Raw genomic sequence first — 26,445 nt, forward strand, 5'->3', positions numbered from 1 at the left:
AATAACCTTATACCATTGCCCACTACAATTATAAACCCCATACATATTTAAAATCACCCTGGGAACCTTCTTAGGGTGTCTTGACAGTGCTATACTGCGATTTCCAGCCCCCAATTCAAAAGTGAAATTTCTTAAAGAGACAGTACACTTTCATATAAAATGGCCAAAAATAACCTTATACAATTGCCCACTACAATTATAAACCCCATACATATTTAAAATCACCATGGGAACCTTCCCAGGGTGTCCTGAAAATGCTATGCTGCGATTTCCAGCCCACAATTCAAAAGTTAAGATTCTTAAAGAGACAGTACACTTTCATATAAAATGGCCAAAAATAACCTTATACCATTGCCCACTACAATTATAAACCCCATACATATTTAAAATCACCCTGGGAACCTTCTTAGGGTGTCTTGACAGTGCTATATTGCGATTTCCAGCCCCCAATTCAATACTTAAGTTTCTTAAAGAGACAGTACACTTTCATATAAAATGGCCAAAAATAACCTTATACCATTGCCCACTACGATTATAAACCCCATACATATTTAAAATCACCATGGGAACCTTCCCAGGGTGTCCTGAAAATGCTATGCTGCGATTTCCAGCCCACAATTCAAAAGTTAAGATTCTTAAAGAGACAGTACACTTTCATATAAAATGGCCAAAAATAACCTTATACCATTGCCCACTACAATTATAAACCCCATACATATTTAAAATCACCCTGGGAACCTTCTTAGGGTGTCTTGACAGTGCTATACTGCGATTTCCAGCCCCCAATTCAAAAGTTAAGTTTCTTAAAGAGACAGTACACTTTCATATAAAATGGCCAAAAATAACCTTATACCATTCCCCACTACAATTATAAACCCCATACATATTTAAAATCACCCTGGGAACCTTCTTAGGGTGTCTTGACAGTGCTATACTGCGATTTCCAGCCCCCAATTCAAAAGTGAAATTTCTTAAAGAGACAGTACACTTTCATATAAAATGGCCAAAAATAACCTTATACCATTGCCCACAACAATTATAAACCCCATACATATTTAAAATCACCATGGGAACCTTCCCAGGGTGTCCTGAAAATGCTATACTGCAATTTCCAGCCCCCAATTCAAAAGTTAAGTTTCTTAAAGAGACAGTACACTTTCATATAAAATGGCCAAAAATAACCTTATACCATTGCCCACTACAATTATAAACCCCATACTTATTAAAAATCACCCTGGGAACCTTCTTAGGGTGTCCTGAAAATGCTATACTGCGATTTCCAGCCCCCAATTCAAAACTTAAGTTTCTTAAAGAGACAGTACACTTTCATATAAAATGGCCAAAAATAACCTTATACCATTGCCCACTACAATTATAAACCCCATACATATTTAAAATCACCCTGGGAACCTCCCCAGGGTGTCCTGAAAATGCTATACTGCGATTTCCATCCCCCAATTCAAAAGTTAAGATTCTTAAAGAGACAGTACACTTTCATATAAAATGGCCAAAAATAACCTTATACCATTGCCCACTACAATTATAAACCCCATACATATTTAAAATCACCCTGGGAACCTTCTTAGGGTGTCTTGACAGTGCTATACTGCGATTTCCAGCCCCCAATTCAAAAGTTAAGTTTCTTAAAGAGACAGTACACTTTCATATAAAATGGCCAAAAATAACCTTATACCATTCCCCATTACAATTATAAACCCCATACATATTTAAAATCACCCTGGGAACCTTCTTAGGGTGTCTTGACAGTGCTATACTGCGATTACCAACCCCCAATTAAAAAGTGAAATTTCTTAAAGAGACAGTACACTTTCATATAAAATGGCCAAAAATAACCTTATACCATTGCCCACTACAATTATAAACCCCATCCATATTTAAAATCACCCTGGGAACCTAATTAGGGTGTCTTGACAGTGCTATACTGCGATTTCCAGCCCCCAATTCAAAAGTCAAGTTCCTTAAAGAGACAGTACACTTTCATATAAAATGGCCAAAAATAACCTTATACCATTGCCCACTACAATTATAAACCCCATACATATTTAAAATCACCCTGGGAACCTTCTTAGGGTGTCTTGACAGTGCTATACTGCGATTTCCAGCCCACAATTCAAAAGTGAAATTTCTTAAAGAGACAGTACACTTTCATATAAAATGGCCAAAAATAACCTTATACCATTGCCCACTACAATTATAAACCCCATACATATTTAAAATCACCCTGGGAACCTTCTTAGGGTGTCCTTAAAATGCTATACTGCGATTTCCAGCCCCCAATTCAAAAGTTAAGCTTCTTAAAGAGACAGTACACTTTCATAAAAAATGGCCAAAAATAACCTTATACCATTGCCCACTACAATTATAAACCCCATACATATTTAAAATCACCCTGGGAACCTTCTTAGGGTGTCTTGACAGTGCTATACTGTGATTTCTAGCCCCCAATTCAAAAGTTAAGTTCTTAAAGAGACAGTACACTTTCATATAAAATGGCCAAAAATAACCTTATACCATTGACAACTACAATTATAAACCCCATACATATTTAAAATCACCCTGGGAACCTTCTTAGGGTATCTTGACAGTGCTATACTGCAATTTCCAGCCGACAATTCAAAAGTGAAATTTCTTAAAGAGACAGTACACTTTCATATAAAATGGCCAAAAATAACCTTATACCATTGCCCACTACAATTATAAACCCCATACATATTTAAAATCACCTTGGGAACCTTCCCAGGGTGTCCTGAAAATGCTATACTGTGATTTCCAGCCCCCAATTCAAAAGTTAAGTTTCTTAAAGAGACAGTACACTTTCATATAAAATGGCCAAAAATAACCTTATACCATTGCCCACTACAATTATAAACCCCATACATATTTAAAATCACCCTGGGAACCTTCTTAGGGTTTCTTGACAGTGCTATACTGCGATTTCCAGCCTACAATTCAAAAGTGAAATTTCTTAAAGAGACAGTACACTTTCAAATAAAATGGCCACAAATACAATTATAAACCCCATCCATATTTAAAATCACCCTGGGAACCTCCCCAGGGAGTCCTAAAAATGCTATACTGCAATTTCCAGCCCCCAATTCAAAAGTTAAGTTTCTTAAAGAGACAGTACACTTTCATATAAAATGGCCAAAAATAACCTTATACCATTCCCCATTACAATTATAAACCCCATACATATTTAAAATCACCCTGGGAACCTTCTTAGGGTGTCTTGACAGTGCTATACTACGATTTCCAACCCCCAATTAAAAAGTGAAATTTCTTAAAGAGACAGTACACTTTCAAATAAAATGGCCACAAATAACCTTATACCATTGCCCACTACAATTATAAACCCCATCCATATTTAAAATCACCCTGGGAACCTAAATAGGGTGTCTTGACAGTGCTATACTGCGATTTCCAGCCCCCAATTCAAAAGTGAAATTTCTTAAAGAGACAGTACACTTTCATATAAAATGGCCAAAAATAACCTTATACCATTGCCCACTACAATTATAAACCCCATACATATTTAAAATCACCCTGGGAACCTAAATAGGGTGTCTTGACAGTGCTATACTGCGATTTCCAGCCCCCAATTCAAAAGTTAAGTTTCTTAAAGAGACAGTACACTTTCATATAAAATGGCCAAAAATAACCTTATACCATTGCCCACTACAATTATAAACCCCATCCATATTTAAAATCACCCTGGGAACCTTCTTAGGATGTCTTGACAGTGCTATACTGCGATTTCCAGCCCCCAATTCAAAAGTTAAGTTTCTTAAAGAGACAGTACACTTTCATATACAATGGGCAAAAATAACCTTATACCATTGCCCACTACAATTATAAACCCCATACATATTTAAAATCACCCTGGGAACCTTCTTAGGGTGTCTTGACAGTGCTATACTGCGATTTCCAGCCCCCAATTCAAAAGTTAAATTTCTTAAAGAGACAGTACACTTTCATATAAAATGGCCAAAAATAACCTTATACCATTGCCCACTACAATTATAAACCCCATACATATTTAAAATCACCCTGGGAACCTTCTTAGGATGTCTTGACAGTGCTATACTGCGATTTCCAGCCCCCAATTCAAAAGTTAAGTTTCTTAAAGAGACAATACACTTTTATATAAAATGGCCAAAAATAACCTTATACCATTGCCCACTACAATTATAAACCCCATACATATTTAAAATCACCATGGGAACCTTCCCAGGGTGTCCTGAAAATGCTATACTGCGATTTCCAGCCCCCAATTCAAAAGTTAAGTTTCTTAAAGAGACAGTACACTTTCATATAAAATGGCCAAAAATAACCTTATACCATTGACAACTACAAATATAAACCCCATACATATTTAAAATCACCCTGGGAACCTTCTTAGGGTGTCTTGACAGTGCTATACTGCAATTTCCAGCCCACAATTCAAAAGTGAAATTTCTTAAAGAGACAGTACACTTTCATATAAAATGGCCAAAAATAACCTTATACCATTGCCCACTACAATTATAAAACCCATACATATTTAAAATCACCCTGGGAACCTTCTTAGGGTGTCTTGACAGTGCTATACTGCAATTTCCAGCCCCCAATTCAAAAGTGAAATTTCTTAAAGAGACAGTACACTTTCATATAAAATGGCCAAAAATAACCTTATACCATTGCCCACTACAATTATAAACCCCATACATATTTAAAATCACCCTGGGAACCTTCTTAGGGTGTCTTGACAGTGCTATACTGCGATTTCCAGCCCCCAATTCAAAAGTTAAGTTTCTTAAAGAGACAGTACACTTTCATATAAAATGGCCAAAAATAACCTTATACCATTGCCCACTACAATTATAAACCCCATACATATTTAAAATCACCCTGGGAACCTTCCCAGGGTGTCCTGAAAATGCTATACTGTGATTTCCAGCCCCCAATTCAAAAGTTAAGTTTCTTAAAGAGACAGTACACTTTCATATAAAATGGCCAAAAATAACCTTATACCATTGCCCACTACAATTATAAACCCCATCCATATTTAAAATCACCCTGGGAACCTTCTTAGGATGTCTTGACAGTGCAATACTGCGATTTCCAGCCCCCAAATAAAAAGTGAAATTTCTTAAAGAGACAGTACACTTTCATATACAATGGGCAAAAATAACCTTATACCATTGCCCACTACAATTATAAACCCCATACATATTTAAAATCACCCTGGGAACCTTCTTAAGATGTCTTGACAGTGCTATACTGCGATTTCCAGCCCCCAATTCAAAAGTTAAGTTTCTTAAAGAGACAGTACACTTTCATATAAAATGGGCAAAAATAACCTTATACCATTGCCCACTACAATTATAAACCCCATACATATTTAAAATCACCCTGGGAACCTTCTTAGGGTGTCTTGACAGTGCTATACTGCGATTTCCAGCCCCCAATTCAAAAGTTAAATTTCTTAAAGAGACAGTACACTTTCATATAAAATGGCCAAAAATAACCTTATACCATTGCCCACTACAATTATAAACCCCATACATATTTAAAATCACCCTGGGAACCTTCTTAGGATGTCTTGACAGTGCTATACTGTGATTTCCAGCCCCCAATTCAAAAGTTAAGTTTCTTAAAGAGACAGTACACTTTTATATAAAATGGCCAAAAATAACCTTATACCATTGCCCACTACAATTATAAACCCCATACATATTTAAAATCACCATGGGAACCTTCCCAGGGTGTCCTGAAAATGCTATACTGCGATTTCCAGCCCCCAATTCAAAAGTTAAGTTTCTTAAAGAGACAGTACACTTTCATATAAAATGGCCAAAAATAACCTTATACCATTGACAACTACAATTATAAACCCCATACATATTTAAAATCACCCTGGGAACCTTCTTAGGGTGTCTTGACAGTGCTATACTGCAATTTCCAGCCCACAATTCAAAAGTGAAATTTCTTAAAGAGACAGTACACTTTCATATAAAATGGCCAAAAATAACCTTATACCATTGCCCACTACAATTATAAACCCCATACATATTTAAAATCACCCTGGGAACCTTCTTAGGGTGTCTTGACAGTGCTATACTGCGATTTCCAGCCCCCAATTCAAAAGTTAAGTTTCTTAAAGAGACAGTACACTTTCATATAAAATGGCCAAAAATAACCTTATACCATTGCCCACTACAATTATAAACCCCATACATATTTAAAATCACCCTGGGAACCTTCCCAGGGTGTCCTGAAAATGCTATACTGTGATTTCCAGCCCCCAATTCAAAAGTTAAGTTTCTTAAAGAGACAGTACACTTTCATATAAAATGGCCAAAAATAACCTTATACCATTGCCCACTACAATTATAAACCCCATCCATATTTAAAATCACCCTGGGAACCATCTTAGGGTGTCTTGACAGTGCTATACTGCGATTTCCAGCCCCCAATTCAAAAGTTAAGTTTCTTAAAAAGACAGTACACTTTCATATAAAATGGCCAAAAATAACCTTATACCATTGCCCACTACAATTATAAACCCCATACATATTTATAATCACCCTGGGAACCTTCTTAGGGTGTCTTGACAGTGCTATACTGCGATTTCCAGCCCCCAATTCAAAAGTGAAATTTCTTAAAGAGACAGTACACTTTCATATAAAATGGCCAAAAATAACCTTATACCATTGCCCACTACAATTATAAACCCCATCCATATTTAAAACCACCCTGGGAACCATCTTAGGGTGTCTTGACAGTGCTATACTGCGATTTCCAGCCCCCAATTCAAAAGTTAAGTTTCTTAAAAAGACAGTACACTTTCATATAAAATGGCCAAAAATAACCTTATACCATTGCCCACTACAATTATAAACCCCATACATATTTATAATCACCCTGGGAACCTTCTTAGGGTGTCTTGACAGTGCTATACTGCGATTTCCAGCCCCCAATTCAAAAGTGAAATTTCTTAAAGAGACAGTACACTTTCATATAAAATGGCCAAAAATAACCTTATACCATTGCCCACTACAATTATAAACCCCATACATATTTAAAATCACCCTGGTAACCTTCTTAGGGTGTCTTGACAGTGCTATACTGTGATTTCCAGCCCCCAATTCAAAAGTTAAGTTCTTAAAGAGACAGTACACTTTCATATAAAATGGCCAAAAATAACCTTATACCATTGACAACTACAATTATAAACCCCATACATATTTAAAATCACCCTGGGAACCTTCTTAGGGTGTCTTGACAGTGCTATACTGCGATTTCCAGCCCCCAATTCAAAAGTTAAGTTTCTTAAAGAGACAGTACACTTTCATATAAAATGGCCAAAAATAACCTTATACCATTGCCCACTACAATTATAAACCCCATACATATTTAAAATCACCCTGGGAACCTTCTTAGGGTGTCTTGACAGTGCTATACTGCGATTTCCAGCCCCCAATTCAAAAGTTAAGTTTCTTAAAGAGACAGTACACTTTCATATAAAATGGCCAAAAATAACCTTATACCATTGACAACTACAATTATAAACCCCATACATATTTAAAATCACCCTGGGAACCTTTTTAGGGTGTCTTGACAGTGCTATACTGCAATTTCCAGCCCACAATTCAAAAGTGAAATTTCTTAAAGAGACAGTACACTTTCATATAAAATGGCCAAAAATAACCTTATACCATTGCCCACTACAATTATAAAACCCATACATATTTAAAATCACCCTGGGAACCTTCTTAGGGTGTCTTGACAGTGCTATACTGCAATTTCCAGCCCCCAATTCAAAAGTGAAATTTCTTAAAGAGACAGTACACTTTCATATAAAATGGCCAAAAATAACCTTATACCATTGCCCACTACAATTATAAACCCCATCCATATTTAAAATCACCCTGGGAACCATCTTAGGGTGTCTTGACAGTGCTATACTGCGATTTCCAGCCCCCAATTCAAAAGTTAAGTTTCTTAAAAAGACAGTACACTTTCATATAAAATGGCCAAAAATAACCTTATACCATTGCCCACTACAATTATAAACCCCATACATATTTAAAATCACCCTGGGAACCTTCTTAGGGTGTCTTGACAGTGCTATACTGTGATTTCCAGCCCCTAATTCAAAAGTTAAGTTCTTAAAAAGACAGTACACTTTCATATAAAATGGCCAAAAATAACCTTATACCATTGCCCACTACAATTATAAACCCCATACATATTTAAAATCACCCTGGGAACCTTCTTAGGGTGTCTTGACAGTGCTATACTGCGATTTCCAGCCCCCAATTCAAAAGTTAAGTTTCTTAAAGAGACAGTACACTTTCATATAAAATGGCCAAAAATAACCTTATACCGTAGACAACTACAATTATAAACCCCATACATATTTAAAATCACCCTGGGAACCTTCTTAGGGTGTCTTGACAGTGCTATACTGCAATTTCCAGCCCACAATTCAAAAGTGAAATTTCTTAAAGAGACAGTACACTTTCATATAAAATGGCCAAAAATAACCTTATACCATTGCCCACTACAATTATAAAACTCATACATATTTAAAATCACCCTGGGAACCTTCTTAGGGTGTCTTGACAGTGCTATACTGTGATTTCCAGCCCCCAATTCAAAAAAGAAATTTCTTAAAGAGACAGTACACTTTCATATAAAATGGCCAAAAATAACCTTATACCATTGCCCACTACAATTATAAACCCCATACATATTTAAAATCACCCTGGGAACCTTCTTAGGGTGTCTTGACAGTGCTATACTGTGATTTCCAGCCCCCAATTCAAAAGTTAAGTTTCTTAAAGAGACAGTACACTTTCATATAAAATGGCCAAAAATAACCTTATACCATTGCCCAATACAATTATAAACCCCATACATATTTAAAATCACCATGGGAACCTTCCCAGGGTGTCCTGAAAATGCTATACTGCAATTTCCAGCCCCCAATTCAAAAGTTAAGTTTCTTAAAGAGACAGTACACTTTCATATAAAATGGCCAAAAATAACCTTATACCATTGCCCACTACAATTATAAACCCCATACATATTTAAAATCACCCTGGGAACCTTCTTAGGGTGTCTTGACAGTGCTATACTGCGATTTCCAGCCCCCAATTCAAAAGTTAACTTTCTTAAAGAGACAGTACACTTTCATATAAAATGGCCAAAAATAACCTTATACCATTGCCCACTACAATTATAAACCCCATACATATTTAAAATCACCCTGGGAACCTTCTTAGGGTGTCCTGAAAATGCTATACTGCGATTTCCAGCCCCCAATTCAAAAGTTAAGTTTCTTAAAGAGACAGTACACTTTCATATAAAATGGCCAAAAATAACCTTATACCATTGCCCACTACAATTATAAACCCCATACATATTTAAAATCACCCTGGGAACCTTCTTAGGGTGTCTTGACAGTGCTATACTGCGATTTCCAGCCCCCAATTCAAAAGTTAAGTTTCTTAAAGAGACAGTACACTTTCATATAAAATGGCCAAAAATAACCTTATACCATTGCCCACTACAATTATAAACCCCATACATATTTAAAATCACCCTGGGAACCTTCCCAGGGTGTCCTGAAAATGCTATACTGTGATTTCCAGCCCCCAATTCAAAAGTTAAGTTTCTTAAAGAGACAGTACACTTTCATATAAAATGGCCAAAAATAACCTTATACCATTGCCCACTACAATTATAAACCCCATACATATTTATAATCACCCTGGGAACCTTCTTAGGGTGTCTTGACAGTGCTATACTGCGATTTCCAGCCCCCAATTCAAAAGTGAAATTTCTTAAAGAGACAGTACACTTTCATATAAAATGGCCAAAAATAACCTTATACCATTGCCCACTACAATTATAAACCCCATCCATATTTAAAACCACCCTGGGAACCATCTTAGGGTGTCTTGACAGTGCTATACTGCGATTTCCAGCCCCCAATTCAAAAGTTAAGTTTCTTAAAAAGACAGTACACTTTCATATAAAATGGCCAAAAATAACCTTATACCATTGCCCACTACAATTATAAACCCCATACATATTTATAATCACCCTGGGAACCTTCTTAGGGTGTCTTGACAGTGCTATACTGCGATTTCCAGCCCCCAATTCAAAAGTGAAATTTCTTAAAGAGACAGTACACTTTCATATAAAATGGCCAAAAATAACCTTATACCATTGCCCACTACAATTATAAACCCCATACATATTTAAAATCACCCTGGTAACCTTCTTAGGGTGTCTTGACAGTGCTATACTGTGATTTCCAGCCCCCAATTCAAAAGTTAAGTTCTTAAAGAGACAGTACACTTTCATATAAAATGGCCAAAAATAACCTTATACCATTGACAACTACAATTATAAACCCCATACATATTTAAAATCACCCTGGGAACCTTCTTAGGGTGTCTTGACAGTGCTATACTGCGATTTCCAGCCCCCAATTCAAAAGTTAACTTTCTTAAAGAGACAGTACACTTTCATATAAAATGGCCAAAAATAACCTTATACCATTGACAACTACAATTATAAACCCCATACATATTTAAAATCACCCTGGGAACCTTCTTAGGGTGTCTTGACAGTGCTATACTGCAATTTCCAGCCCACAATTCAAAAGTGAAATTTCTTAAAGAGACAGTACACTTTCATATAAAATGGCCAAAAATAACCTTATACCATTGCCCACTACAATTATAAACCCCATATATATTTAAAATCACCCTGGGAACCTTCTTAGGGTGTCTTGACAGTGCTATAGTGCGATTTCCAGCCCCCAATTTAAAAGTGAAATTTCTTAAAGAGACAGTAAACTTTCATATAAAATGGCCAAAAATAACCTTATACCATTGCCCACTACAATTATAAACCCCATACATATTTAAAATCACCATGGGAACCTTCCCAGGGTGTCCTGAAAATGCTATACTGCAATTTCCAGCCCCCAATTCAAAAGTTAAGTTTCTTAAAGAGACAGTACACTTTCATATAAAATGGCCAAAAATAACCTTATACCATTGCCCACTACAATTATAAACACCATACATATTTAAAATCACCCTGGGAACCTTCTTAGGGTGTCTTGACAGTGCTATACTGCGATTTCCAGCCCCCAATTCAAAAGTTAAGTTTCTTAAAGAGACAGTACTTTCATATAAAATGGCCAAAAATAACCTTATACCATTGCCCACTACAATTATAAACCCCATACATATTTAAAATCACCCTGGGAACCTTCCCAGGATGTCCTGAAAATGCTATACTGCGATTTCCAGCCCCCAATTCAAAAGTTAAGTTTCTTAAAGAGACAGTACACTTTCATATAAAATGGCCAAAAATAACCTTATACCATTGCCCACTACAATTATAAACCCCATACATATTTAAAATCACCCTGGGAACCTTCTTAGGGTGTCTTGACAGTGCTATACTGCGATTTCCAGCCCCCAATTCAAAAGTTAAATTTCTTAAAGAGACAGTACACTTTCATATAAAATGGCCAAAAATAACCTTATACCATTGACAACTACAATTATAAACCCCATACATATTTAAAATCACCCTGGGAACCTTCTTATGGTGTCTTGACAGTGCTATACTGCGATTTCCAGCCCCCAATTCAAAAGTTAAGTTTCTTAAAGAGACAGTACACTTTCATATAAAATGGCCAAAAATAACCTTATACCATTGCCCACTACAATTATAAACCCCATACATATTTAAAATCACCCTGGGAACCTTCTTAGGGTTTCTTGACTGCTATACTGCGATTTCCAGCCCCCAATTCAAAAGTTAAGTTTCTTAAAGAGACAGTACACTTTCAGAAAAAATGGCCGAAAATAACCTTGTACGATTGCCCACGACTATTATAAAGCTCATAAAACCCAATACTATCCATTATCATGATTGGAACCTATGCTTCCAGTAAACGAAGTAACCGACGACAATATTGGAGGAAGAATAAAGGTTGGTTATCATCTAGTAAATTGTCCAGTATTCCTTTGGCGCTCCCTGAGATCGCTGCACCATTGTTTACATGTGAAATATCGCCATAAGGAGCCAAAGCGGTAGGAGCCGCCCGGCATATTTGGATGTTTGAGGACCTGCGGTTATCCAGCCACCGGGATAAACAATGGAGGACCTGCGGTGACGTGGTATCCGGTCCGGCAGGATCGCGTTACCACTCGAGGAGCACGGAGGTGCGATACAAACACAGACAGGACGGTATTACAAATAGAGAGAGGCGACCCGGAGCCTCATTAATCACATGCTTAATCTTGGTTGTGTAGACGTACACAACCATCACAGGTGAGTGCACTGGCACTTTTTAATTTATATAAATAGCCCTGTGAGTCTACACATGAGCCCTTTCTTTTTTCATCAAATTCATTAAGAGGCACGCGTCAATTAATTTTGCGCATCTCATCAGTGGCATGCTACTGCAGGTGTCTTGCCATAAATGTTACTCCAGTCAGGCTTCTCCCCAGCTAATAACTTTGGTAGAGATGGTTGAAAGTGATGTGAAAGCACAAAAAGTCGTAATTTTGTGACTTTTCAAAGTGTTTTAATGTTGAAACGTGGAGTGGTTAATAAAGAACCTTCAAGGAATATCACAGCAAGAGACTTCTTTTTCAGCAGCTCAGCAGATGTTAGGCTATGTGCCCACGATGCAGAAATGAAGCAGAAAATTTCTGCAGCATTTCTGCATCTCCCTGGCAGAAAAAATGCATGCAGATTGTGCATGCGTTTTTCCTGCAGAATACATGCGGATTCACAAGCAGATTCACATGCGTTAACGCATGTGGATACGCATGCGGACTGACAAGCGCTTTCCAGGCGATAGCATCACTTGGAAAGTGCTTGACAACTAGGTCACACTGTATAAATCAATGCAAAAGGCATGGATTTATATAGCGTGACCGTAAAAATAGAAAAATAAAGCTATACTTACCCCCGATCCCCCACGTGTGCTGCAGCGCTCGTCCTGGCTTCTTCCGGGTTGCCGGCACATCGCGAGAGAGCCTGCGGTCACATGACCGCGACGTCATCTCAGGTCCTGGAAGGAGAAGCGCTGCAGGGGCCGCCGGACAGGTGAATATAAACTTTTTTATTTTATTCTTTTTTTTACAGGTACAATGGTACCCAGGTCTGGATGAGAGTCTTCTCTCCTCCAGACCTGGGTACCATCCGCACATTGAACCGCATATAATCCGCGTGTACAAATGTACAGACACGGATTATATGCGTCTCAATGCAAGTCAATGGGCGGTCATTCCGCTGCGCTTCCGCAAAATTAATGAACATGCTGCGGATTTATGAGCGCTGCAGAAACGCTGCGGAAAAATCCGCAGCATGTGCATTGACATTGTGGAATGCCATTGGGGACCATGGGGTGCGGATTACCAAGCGTTTTTGATGCGTTTCCGCTGCGGAAATTCCGGAGCGGAAACGCATGAAAAACGCATAGTGGGCATGCAGCCTTAAAGACAACCTGTCATCAGGATCAGGCATGTTAAACGTATGTATGGGTATAAAGGAGATGTCCTACTGGTTTAATAGGTACTTTAACTGTTCTTTAATTATCTTTAGACGTTTGTGTGCAATAAGCTGTTCGTTCATCGGAGTGGGCCTGTGGGCGGGACTGTAGATAAGGTCTTCAGCTCTGCTCCGGCCCCTCAGCTGCCTCTGGTCCCAGTATCTTGTTACTGTCACAAATTTTGTGCCGGCGCGGTCTTAACAGGGGGGGAGGGGGTGGCACTTGCATATTGACCTTGCAGTGGGCTTCATCAGAACGCCGCTGTCAGCGCATGCGCACATTGATCTCTTGGCGGTCTTCAGTAAAATAGCGCCAGAGGCGGCACATTCGCAAATTGAGATCTCGAGTCGTCATGGAGCCGAGATCTAAATTTGCGCATGCGCCAACACTGGCGCCATTTTCCTAAAGCCCACTGCGAGGTCAATGTACGCAGGCGCCTCTTGCGGCGCCGATGCAAAATTAAAAACAATAACAAGATATAGACACCAGAGGCAGCTGGGGGGCCAAAACAGAGCCAAAGACCTTATCTACAGTCCCGCTCCAGGACCCCCCTGATGAACGAACAGCTTATTGCACACAAACTTCTAAAGATAAAGAACAGCCACGCTGTCGATATCTTTAGTTTAACATGCCTGATCCTGATGACCGGTTCGCTATAAACGTGATTTTTATCCTAGTTTGAAAAATTCTGGCGAAACTACTTTGATGGGCACCAAAGTGCGTGTTCTGCAACTTTTTTCACCTTTACTATTTTAAGACATATGTAATACAAGCGTCTTTGATGGTATTTTTTATCTTTTTACATTTTCTTCATAGATTTTTTAGGTGTTTCTGAAGCACCATAGAGAAGTCTTTGCAAAAGAAAAAAATGCCGTTACCGAAAATGCATTGAAACATTGTGTTTAAATTCAACCTAACACAACATTTGGGAAATACACTCTCCTGCATGGTGTCTTAATGAAAAATAGGAATAGACTATAGGACAAAATAAAACTTTTCCTAAGAAAATGTTAGAGATGCTTATTTGTTTTCCAATACGGCATAATACAAACATGGTTCTGATCAAAGTAATACATATTTAGCATGTGTTCTATACGCATAGATCAATTTGTAGGAACTATATATACAATATGTTCGACATATAAATATATACAGTGAAGGAAAAAATTATTTGATCTCTTGCTGTTTTTGTAATTTTGCTCACTGACAATCATCTAAACCAGATACCAGGAATGCTAGGTGTAAAGTAACATGTACCCCCTTCCGGCTGAGATGATGTCGGCAGAGGAAACACACCAGTATACTATTAGCTTATTTAACCATGATATAAAGACAAGCCAGGAACCAGTGGACGTTATTCCCCTGACGAAGCTGCGCGGAGACGCGGCGATACGCGTGGGGCATGGGGCTCTGCTCCTTCATCCTCTCCACATGACTGGTATACTATAGCACTAGCCACGCTGACAGGGCACACCCGTCTACATCTTTCTGCTGGCCATTACATCTAGATTGTGTTACACCTAGATATATGCAGATGGGTCGGATCAAGTGATAGAATTACCTAATGCTGAATACAGGCTATAGGTAACATTTATTCTGTATATTGATAATAAGACCTTTTGCATCATTGGGATTTTATATAAGAATACCTTGTAATACTATTGTGCTATTTTGCAGGAGCATTAAGGATTTGATATTACCCGCTTATTTAGATTAGATATTGGGCTCTTATATTGCACAAATCTTGTTGATTAGGTGGCAAAGACCACGTTGTGGCTATTGTGTTTTTTGTTTATCCTGTACAGTGTTCATGGTCTCTTTTCTGTGTATTTTGATATGCTATATACGCATGTATTTATTGCATGATATACAAAGTATTGTCTGTGTATTGGTGACCATCTATTAACCTGAGCAGTCATGAGGGCCAGACCCCTTTGTCTATATATCTTTTAAATGTTTTGTCTATGAAGTTTCTGGAATAAAATGATACCTTTTATATATAGAAGTGTGCTGCTCCGTACATGTGGTTCTTTTCTCCTTTACTTGCATTCTTGGTTATACCACATGGGTTAGCACCTTCTTTAATATTATTGGACTCCATACTTGCTGTGCATTCCCGTATCCATATATATATGTATATAGTAAGAAAATGGAAGAAATACAAAATGACCGTCAATCGACATAGATATGGGTCTCCATGCAAAATCTCACTTCGTGGGGTATCCTTGATCATGAGGAAGGTGAGAAATCAGCCTAAAACTACACGGGGGGAACTTGTTAATGATCTTAAGGCAGCTGGGACCACATTTACCAAGAAAACCATTGGTAACACATTACGCCTTAAAGGTTTAAAATCCTGCAGTGCCCGCAAAGTCCCCCTGCTCAAGAAGGCACATGTGCAGGCCCGCCTGAAGTTTGCCAATGAACACCTGGATGATTCTGTGAGTTATTGGGAGAAGGTGCTCCGGTCAGATGAGACAAAAATTGAGCTCTTTGTCATTAACTCAACTCGCCGTGTTTGGAGGAAGAAGAAAGAGGAGTACAACCCTAAGAACATCGTCCCAACCGTGAAGCATGGTGGGGGAAACATTATACTTTGGGGGTGCTATTCAGCAAAGGGGACATGACTACTTCACCGTACTGAAGGGAAGATGGGTGGGGTCATGTATCACGAGATTTCGGCCAACAACCTCCTTCCCTCAGTAAGAGCATTGAAGATGGGTCGTGGCTGGGTCTTCCAGCAAGACAATTATACAAAACATACAGCTAAGGCAACAAAGGAGTGGCTAAAAAAGAAGCACAGTAAGGTCATGGAGTGGCCTAGCCAGTCTCCAGACCTTAATCCCATAGAAAACTTATGGAGGGAGTTGAAGCTCCGAGTTGCCAAGCGACAGCCTCAAAATCTTAATGATTTAGAGATGATCTGCAAAGAGGAGTGGACCAAAAATCCTCCTGACATGTGAGCAAACCTCATCATCAACTACAAAAAACATCTGACGGCTGTGCTTGCCAACAAGAGTTTTGCCACCAAGTATTAAGTGTTGTTTGCCAGAGGGATCAAATACTTATTTCTCACTGCAAAATGCAAAAAAAAATCTAATTTCTATGTGATTTTCTTGATTTTATTTTTTTTTGGATATTCTATCTCTCAATGTTAAAATTAACCTACCCTTAAAATCATAGACTATTCATATTTTTGTCAGTGGGCAAACTTACAAAAACAGCAAGGGATCAAATGATTATTTCCCCCAAAGTATATATAGATAATTATATAAAAAATATATATATATATATACACTGCTCAAAAAAATAAAGGTAACACATAAATACCACATCCTAGATATCACTGGATGAAATACTCCAGGTGCATATCTTTATTCATTACATAGTGCAATTCGTTGAGAACAATAAAGCATAAAAATAATCAATGTAAATCAAAAATATCCCATGGAGGTCTGGTTGATCCAACTTCAGTGGAAATGCCTCAAGATAAGGAAATGATGCTCAGTAGTGTGTGTGGCCTCATTGTGCCTGTATGACCTCCGTACAACGCCTGGCCATGCTCCTGATGAGGTTGCGGATGTTCTCCTGAGGGATCTCCTCCCAGACCTGGATTAAAGCATCAGTCAACACCTGGACAGTCTGTGGTGCAACGTGGCAATGGTGGATGGAATGAGATGTGCTCGATTGGCTTCAGGTCTGGGGAACGGGCAGGCCAGTCCAAAGCATCAATGCCTTCATCATGCAGGAACTGCTGACACACTTTAGCAACATGAAGCCTTGCATTGTTATGCATCAGAAGGAACCCAGGGTCCACTCAACCTGCATATGGTCTCACAATGAGGAGGATCTCATTCCGGTACCTAATGGCAGTCAGGCTACCTCTAGCGAGCACATGGAGGGCTGTGCGGCCCTCCAAAGAAATGCCTCCCCACACCATTACTGACCCACTGCCAAACCGGTCATGCTGAAGGATGTCGCAGGCAGCAGAACATTCACCATGGCGTTTCCAGACTGTCACGACTGTCACATGTGCTCAGTGTGAACCTGCTCTCATCCGTGAAGAGCACAGGACGCCAGTGTGGAATCTGCCAATCTTGGTGTTCTCTGGTAAATGCCAATCGCCCTGCACTTCATTGGGCTTTAAGCACATATATTTTATGTATACAGTACAGACCAAAAGTTTGGATACACCTTCTCATTTAAAGATTTTTCAGTATTTTCATGACTATGAAAATTGTACATTCACACTGAAGGCATCAAAACTATGAATTAACACATGTGGAATTATATACTTAACAAAAAAGTGTGAAACAACTGAAAATATGTCTTATATTCTAGGTTCTTCAATGTAGCCACCTTTTGCTTTGATGACTGCTTTGCACACTCTTGGCATTCTCTTGATGAGCTTCAAGAGGTAGTCACCGGAAATGGTTTTCACTTCACAGGTGTGCCCTGTCAGGTTTAATAAGTGGGATTTCTTGCCTTATAAATGGGGTTGGGACCATCAGTTGTGTTGTGCAGAAGTCAGGTGGATACACAGCTGATAGTCCTACTGAATAGACTGTTAGAATTTGTATTATGGCAAGAAAAAAAGCAGCTAAGTAAAGAAAAACGAGTGGCCATCATTACTTTAAGAAATGAAGGTCAGTCAGTCAGAAAAATTGGGCAAACTTTGAAAGTGTCCCCAAGTGCAGTTGCAAAAACCATCAAGCGCTACAAAGAAACAGCCCCAGGAAAGGAAGACCAAGAGTCACCTCTGCTTCTGAGGATAAGTTTATCCGAGTCACCAGCCTCGAAATCGCAGGTTAACAGCAGCTCAGATTAGAGACCAGGTCAATATCACACAGAGTTCTAGCAGCAGACACAGCTCTACAACAAATGTTAAGAGGAGACTTTGTGCAGCAGGCCTTCATGGCAAAATAGCTGCTAGGAAACCACTGCTAAGGACAGGCAACAAGCAGAAGAGACAAGTTTGGGCTAAAGAACACAAGGAATGTACATTAGACCAGTGGAAATCTGTGCTTTGGTCTGATGAGTCCAAATTTGAGATCTTTGGTTCCAACCACCGTGTCTTTGTGCGACGCAGAAAAGGTGAACGGATGGACTCTACATGCCTGGTTCCCACCGTGAAGAATGGAGGAGGAGGTGTGATGGTGTGGGGGTCCTTTGCTGGTGACACTGATGGAGATTTATTCAAAATTGAAGGCATACTGAACCAGCATGGCTACCATAGCATCTTGCAGCGGCATGCTATTCCATCCGGTTTGCGTTTAGTTGGACCATCATTTATTTTTCAACAGGACAATGACCCCAAACACACCTCCAGGCTGTGTAAGGGCTATTTGACCAAGAAGGAGAGTGATGGGGTGCTGCGCCCGATGACCTGGCCTCCACAGTCACCAGACCTGAACCCAATCGAGATGGTTTGGGGTGAGCTGGACCGCAGAGTGAAGGCAAAAGGGCCAACAAGTGCTAAGCATCTCTGGGAACTCCTTCAAGATTGTTGGAAGACCATTTCCGGTGACTACCTCTTGAAGCTCATCAAGAGAATGCCAAGAGTGTGCAAAGCAGTCATCAAAGCAAAAGGTGGCTACTTTGAAGAACCTAGAATATAAGACATATTTTCAGTTTCACACTTTTTTGTTAAGTATATAATTCCACATGTGTTAATTCATAGTTTTGATGCCTTCAGTGTGAATGTACGATTTTCATAGTCATGAAAATACAGAAAAATCTTTAAATGAGAAGGTGTGTCCAAACGTTTGGTCTGTACTGTGTATGTATGTGTGTGTGTGTGTGTGTGTGTGTGTGTATAATAAATATATATATATATATATATATATATATATATATATATATATCTGTACAATAAAATTCTCAATAGATTAAAAAGAAAAGAGTTTTCCTATTTACTGTAGAGTATCAGTCTATTCACATACTTATGTACCCCTCTTCTAACTGTATTGGAAAACTATGACCCTGGCAAGTTAAGTGGACTAATAGGCTAACAAATTATCCAGTAACATTTATATTCCTTACTTAAGTAATTTTTCCTTGGCAGAATCAATATGTCTCATAGGAAGATTTTGGAAAATGGATAGCTCCATTGACTCCTGGCGGTTGTGAAATTCATCAGTATCAACAAGACGTAATTGCCTTTGGAAATTAAAAAGAACAAAGTTAAAAATGTACATTAAAAATAAAGAAAAGCACCAACAACTGCACCTTATTGGCAATGGCTGTACTGACAGTGCGGTTTTGGTGTAGTTTTGTACACCCCTTTTAGCCAAAATTGAAGCCCTATAAATAAAAGGGGTATTCCTATCTCCGAGATCCTATCTCAATTTGTAGTAGGTGTAATAATAATAATATCATCAAATACCTCCAATTAGAAATGTAGTATAGTTTTTCTGATTGGCTATGTCTCTTTCCTCATTGCAGGACCTTTAGGTATCCATGGTTACGACCACTGATATAGTGACAGTTAGCTAGTTGCTAGTGGTCGTAACCATGGATACCTAATGTCCTGCAATGCCTGCACATGAGGAAAGAGACATAGCGAATCAGAAAAACTATACTACATTTCTAATTATTATTATTATTATTATTATTATTAAATGCCCCTTTAATGCGCACTTTACAAGACATCAAAAAAGAAAAGATAACCAAGGCAGAGTTGTATTGTAATTACTTACATGAATGAAGAATGCCATAAATCCAAAACAGCAGCCATTGTTGGGTTCATTGAGTTCAAATTTTCCTTGATGAAGTTGTAATTTGTCAAAAAAGACTTCTTCCAAGGTTTTGGCACTATTTCCAATCTATAAGGTAAGCATTTAAAAAAGTTTTTAAGTACAATTAAAAATACTATACCACTGAAGTTATGATATAAGAGATCAAGGTGTTTGATGTGGTTTCTTGATGTTACATTCTTGACAAAATAAATAAAATCCAATTACAGATAATTGATATTTTTGAGAAATCTGATCCATTGCCTTCTATTAACTTTAGATATACTTTTATACTTAGGAGGTTCTTTTTTTTTTTAATCAGAAATTTTTATTAAACATAACAAAACTTGGAACAGATATTACATGCCAATACTCGTTTTACAATATTACAGTAAGTCTGCCCCCATGGAGACCTTTCTTTCTCTTTTTTATTTTATCCCCCCCCTTCTTTCCTTTCCTTTTCTTTCCTTCCCCTACTCCCTTTCCTTCTCTTCCCCTTTTCTTCTTTCCTTCTTCCCTCTCCACTCCGCCATGCAGTTTACCAAGAGTTTTACTATACAGTATATAGGTGTTACTCTAATTAATCCTATCCAACCGTGGCTGCCATCATTTATGGAAGTATTCCTGCTTATTCGTCTTGGTGTAAATACTTTTTTCAAGTTGAATTATATAGTTCGTTTGGGCAATGAATTCTCGTCTGGACGGGGGCTCCTCTCTAATCCAATATTTTGCAATCAATTTTCTGGCAATAAACAATCTCGCAATTGCTATTTTGGTCATGTTGTCTGTTTTTATTTCCTCAACGTACCCTAATATATGTCAGTGGGTCCCTAGGGACAATACACCTATACACCATTCCAATACGGTTCAACACTACGATATACTTATGAGTTTAATGATATCCAATATACCGAAGTATTAAAGATGACTTAACCTATTAATGTCTGGGCCTGAAAGGGTCTTAGTAAAAAAAAAAATGTTTTAGTCTGTCCACTTTTATGTAGATATAATTTTATTTTTTCACTGATATAACTTCATGAGGCTTTGTTTTATGTGCAACAAATTATATAATTTTTTAGCACAGAGTTGGGGTACCTATAAATTATTGTATACTTTTGTTATGGTAAATATTCATACTTTGCTTTGATTATTACTTTAGACAATTAAATCTACCTATTTATCTTTGATATTTTAATATTCGCTTTATAAGTGTTATTCATAAAAGCGATAACACCGGGTATAGAGCTGTTTCTGTTACGCTTTCCTCTGTTTTTTTTAAAGTACTGTATAGTTAATTGGACAGAGCTGCTTTCAAGGACGACTGTTATTTCCAATTAAAATACTTTCTCTGTTAGGTAATGTTCGCCATCCCCTTTCTTCTGGGGGTGTAATAAATACTTGTTGCTTGGGATCTGAGGGCAGACAATAATTGTACACTCAGACACTGGCTGTGTGTTAGTTTATTTCTCCACTGCATCGTATTTATTTCATTTACCCAATTTGAACCAAAAATAGCAGATTTGGAGATAATTTGTATCTCAATCCAAATTAGCTCTTCTTGGAGGGGCTACCACGACAATTTATATATTTTGAGATGCAAATATCAGAAAAAGCTGAACATGTTCATGTTCCACTCCAAATAGCCTATTGAATGAACTCTCCAGGTGATTAGGTTTGTGTAGATACATTATGTATGTGTAGATTTTTGTTCCACTGTAACTGAGACATCCATTAGAACCCCAGTTAAAGCAAAAACCAGCCACTACATTGAAATAAGTCACTGATGGGGCTGATCTGGGCCTGCTAAGATCCAGCAGTTCTGCTACACTGGCAGACACCTGGCGATGTGATCACAAAATCCTACAGAATTATTGATGCTTATGTACAGTACATAAAGGCCCCGTCACACATAACGAGATTGCTAGCGAGATCGTTATTATGTCACGGTTTTGGGATCACTGGAAAGTCGTTTCGTGATCGCTGGGGAGCTGTCAAACATGCAGAACCTGCCAACTATTTCGGCCGCCCCAGCGATCTAACTAACGATCTCGGCGGTCGTTGGGACGCTTTCACACAGCAGCTATTTCAACGATCCACACCTTGATAGGGACTGTACTGTGTCACAAAGGCGTACATAAAATTACTTTTCCGCGCCCCCTCCTCTCCGATTGATGAACGCTACTGCATAAAATATACACATTTTTGTGTGCGTTTTTTTATGTATCCCCACCACACCATTTATTTCAATGTGTGAAAATGCTGTAAAAACACTGAAAGAATTGCCATGGCCCAGATTAGAAACTGCTTCATATCTGCATATCATGCTTCAGTTGGGAGACCTGCGGCTAGTCCATGCATTGTGATCCGTGATCGGACTGAGATCTCTGGACATCTTCACTGACTCTTAAAGTCCAATTCATGCATGCCTACGTGTCTCAGTTCTGAATTGCTAACGAGGTCGTTGATAAGGTGTCAAATACAGCGATGCACACTGCCCAGTGGGAGCGCAACGACCCAGGAATGGTCCAGGAAGCTTTGTAACGATCAGCGATCTCACAGCAGGGGCCTGATCGTTGCTACCTGTCAGACATAACGAGATCGCTAGCGAGATCGCTATTGCTTCACTAAAACCGTGACGTATCAACGATCTCTCTAGCGATCTCGTTATGTGTGACGGGGCCTTAACACTCATTGTGTACTATGTAGTTAGCAAAAGAATACAGAAGCAGTAATAAACCACCTCTGCTTTCTCCATAGAGTTCCCAGATATGTCTGACAGCCAGGCATCAGATTGGAGGAGCAGAAGCTTTAACTCCATGCCGCAAATTTACAACAGTGCAGAGTTATAGCCAAGGGCAAAACATCAGCACTGGGTCCCTACAAGGTTAAATTGGCAAAAATAATGCTCTCACCTTAAAAATGAACACCAGTGGTTCCCTCTCAGCCTTCCTTTATGGTGCTGCAGTGATGATATGCATCTTGACATTACTGAAATTGACAGCTCACTTATGTGGCCAGTAATGGCTACTGTGGTCACACAATGAGATGATGCAATGGAATAGCAGCAGCTTAAATCATGACTGACAGGTGGCAGATAACCATTAGAGAGGTGAGAATAGTAGGTATAGATCTTCTGTGGATGTAGGTTTGCACAAATTCTTCTGTCTCTTCATGAAATCCCAGACAGAATCGATGATCTGGAGATCACGGCTTTGTGGGGCCATATCATCACTTCCATTATTTGCGTGCATACCAACTTATACTTTAGTTAATTTTTTTTTTCGGTTAAGTTTAAGGTTTCTGCACTTAGTGCAGGTAAGCGTGTGGCCTTTCTTTCTTTAACCCTTTAATGACCGCCGATATGCATTAAAACAGCGGCCGCTATGGGGCCTTATTCCCATATCACAGTTTTAGCTGAGACCCTGAAGAACATGATCAGGGCTGGTTTTTCCGGTCCCTGATCACGTGATCGCCATTATTCAATAAATAACGGCAATCACATAAAAAGGGAGATCCGGTGTAAAAATCATTACTTTCTCTTCTGGCATCATATAATATGTCAAAGGAGAGAGAAATAGTGTCCCCAAACCACCACGGTACCTTAGTACCAGATCCGCCATCCCCTGGCCCTCTTCCTCATGAAGCAAAATGGTGGGCGCATGCACAGTGTGCCCGCCGAGATCTTCCGCAGGAATTTTTCCTATTGGTTCCTGACTTTTGATCACTATGATAGACCCTATCACAGTGATCAAAAGCCCAATAATTAGTAAAAAGGACAATACTTGGGTTGTGCCTCGCTGTGCAACCCCTTGATCATCCCCCTCATGTCATCCCCTTAGATCACATTTTTTTTATTTCTTTCATTCTTTGGCATTAGGATTAGGCTTATGGTTTGTCTTAAGGTTAGGGTTAGGTTTAGGGTTAGGCTTAGAGTTATGTTTTTTTTCAAAAGTTACGGAAAAAAAAATGACAATATGACGACCTAATGTTATTATCAAATTCTATGTAGTACCTGTGGGTTCAAAATGCTCACTATACCCCTGGATAAAATCCTTGAGGGGTGTAGTTTTCAAAATGGGGTCAGTTGTGAGGGATTTCTGCTGTTTAGGCACCTTAGGGGCACTGCAAATGCAACACTGTGCCCGCTATCTGTGTCAGCCAAATTTATGTTCCAAAATTAAAATATTGCTTCTTCCGTTCCAAGCCCTGCCGTGTGTCCAAACAGAACTTTTTGACTACATGTGGGGCATCTCTGTGCTTGTGAGAAAGTGGGTAACAAACTGTGGGGTCCACTGTTGCAAAAGTGAAAAAATTGAGGCTAAAGGAACATTTGAGGTAAAAAAAAAATGTTTTCATTCCACCTTGCATTAATTCCTGTGTAGCACCTGAAGGGTTAAAAAAAACTGACAGCAGTTTTGAAGTATTTGAGGGGTGCAGTTTTTAAAATGGTATCACTTTTGGGGAGTTTCCTACATATAGTTCCCTCAAAGTCCATTGAAATCTGAATAGCTCCCTATAGAAACAGGTTTTGTAAATTTGTTGAAAAAATGAAATTGCTGCTAAACTTTTAATCCCTATAACATCCTAACAACATAAAATGATGTTTAAAAAATAATACAGATATCAAGTAGAAATATGGGAAATGTTATTAGGCGGAGTTCACAGGATGCATTTTTAATGCGTTTCTGCGGCGTTTTTGCAGCTGCGGAAACTCCGCGGAAACGCATTAAAAACGCATGGTAGAAGGGCAGCAATGTTCCCCAATGGAAATCCGCATGTGCTGTGCCCATGATGCGGAATTTTCCGCAGCGTAAACGCTGCGCTCAAAAATCTTCAGCTTGTCAATTAATTTTGCGGAAACGCTGCTTTTTTGCCGCCATTGACTAGCATTAGAACGCATGGAATCCGCATCACTGTATATGTAGATGCGCATTCCATGCGGTCTAATGTGCGGATGGTGTGTATATAATATATATATATATACATACATACATACATACATATACACACATACTCACTCACCTTCTGACGGCCCGAGCAGCGCTCCTGCTTGGTTCCCGGCACTTCGCGGTTGAATGAAGAAGGACCTTCGCTGACATCAGAGTCATGTGACGGGTCACGTGACTCTGACGTTGGCAGGTCCTTCAGTCTTCACTGCCGGCAGCCGGGACCGAGCGAAGCAGGACACCGCGGGCCATCAGAGGGTGAGTATATATTTATTTTTTGACATTCACACACTATATAAATCCATGCTGTTTGCATGGATTTATATAGTGTGAAGTTGACAAGCACTCAAGTGATGCTAAAATTGCTTGGGAAGAGCTTGTCAACCCGCATGCGGAAATGAAAGTGAAGACCGCTTCACATCCGCATGTCCCTGGCAGGAAACCGCATGTACAATCCGCATGCGTTTTTTCCTGCCAGGGAGACGCAGAAATGCTCAGGAAAAAATCCTGAGCATTTCTGCATCATGTGCACATACCCTTAGTTAATTATTTTGTACGGCATGACTAACTGGTTTAATGATATAAAGATTGAAAGTCTGAAAATTGCAATTATTTTTTTAAACATTTTTGCCAAAATTGTAATACTTTTACCACTATCGTGAAGTAAAATGTGTCACGAAAAAATACTCTCAGAATCAGTGGGATCCGTTGAAGCATTCCAGAGTTATTACCACATCAAGTAACACTAGTGAGATTAGTAAAATTTGGCCAGATCATTAACCCCTTCACGACTTTGGGATTTTCCGTTTTTGTGTTTTCGGTTTTTGCTCCGCTTCTTCCCAGAGCCATAACTTTTTTACTTTTCTGTCCAGATAGCCATATGAGGGCTTGTTTTTGAAGGACGAGTTGTACTTTTTAAATACACCATTGGTTTTACTATATCGTGTACTTGAAAATAGGAAAAAAATTCCAAGTGCGGTGAAATTGCAAAACAAACTGCAATTCCACAATTGTTTTTTTTTTTTTTTTTTTGTTCACTATATCATAAAACTGACCTGCCATTATTCTCTAGGTTATTACAAGTTCGTAGATACCAAACATGTATAGGTTCTTTTTTACTTACGTGGTGAAAAAAAAATCCAAAGTTTTTAAAAAAAAAAAACAAATG

General features: G+C 38.8%; 1 protein-coding gene across 1 annotated transcript in view; it reads right to left on the reverse strand.

Moving 5' to 3' along the window:
• Window positions 1-19,421: 19,421 nt before the first annotated feature.
• LOC141178652 (dynein axonemal heavy chain 7-like) overlaps window positions 19,422-26,445 on the reverse strand; it is a 42,416-nt gene continuing 35,392 nt past the window's right edge. Inside the window, exons 2-3 of the mRNA XM_073660545.1 lie at window positions 20,296-20,421; window positions 19,422-19,756 (exon numbers count right to left, since the gene is read on the reverse strand). Of these exons, the coding sequence (XP_073516646.1) occupies window positions 19,636-19,756; window positions 20,296-20,421 (247 nt within the window). The 3' untranslated portion in view covers window positions 19,422-19,635. The remainder of the gene's footprint in view (window positions 19,757-20,295; window positions 20,422-26,445) is intronic.

This window comes from Phyllobates terribilis, unplaced genomic scaffold, assembly GCF_046119375.1.
Source record: "Phyllobates terribilis strain yellow unplaced genomic scaffold, ASM4611937v1 Scaffold_29__1_contigs__length_15306474, whole genome shotgun sequence".
NCBI classification, from domain to species: domain Eukaryota; kingdom Metazoa; phylum Chordata; class Amphibia; order Anura; family Dendrobatidae; genus Phyllobates; species Phyllobates terribilis.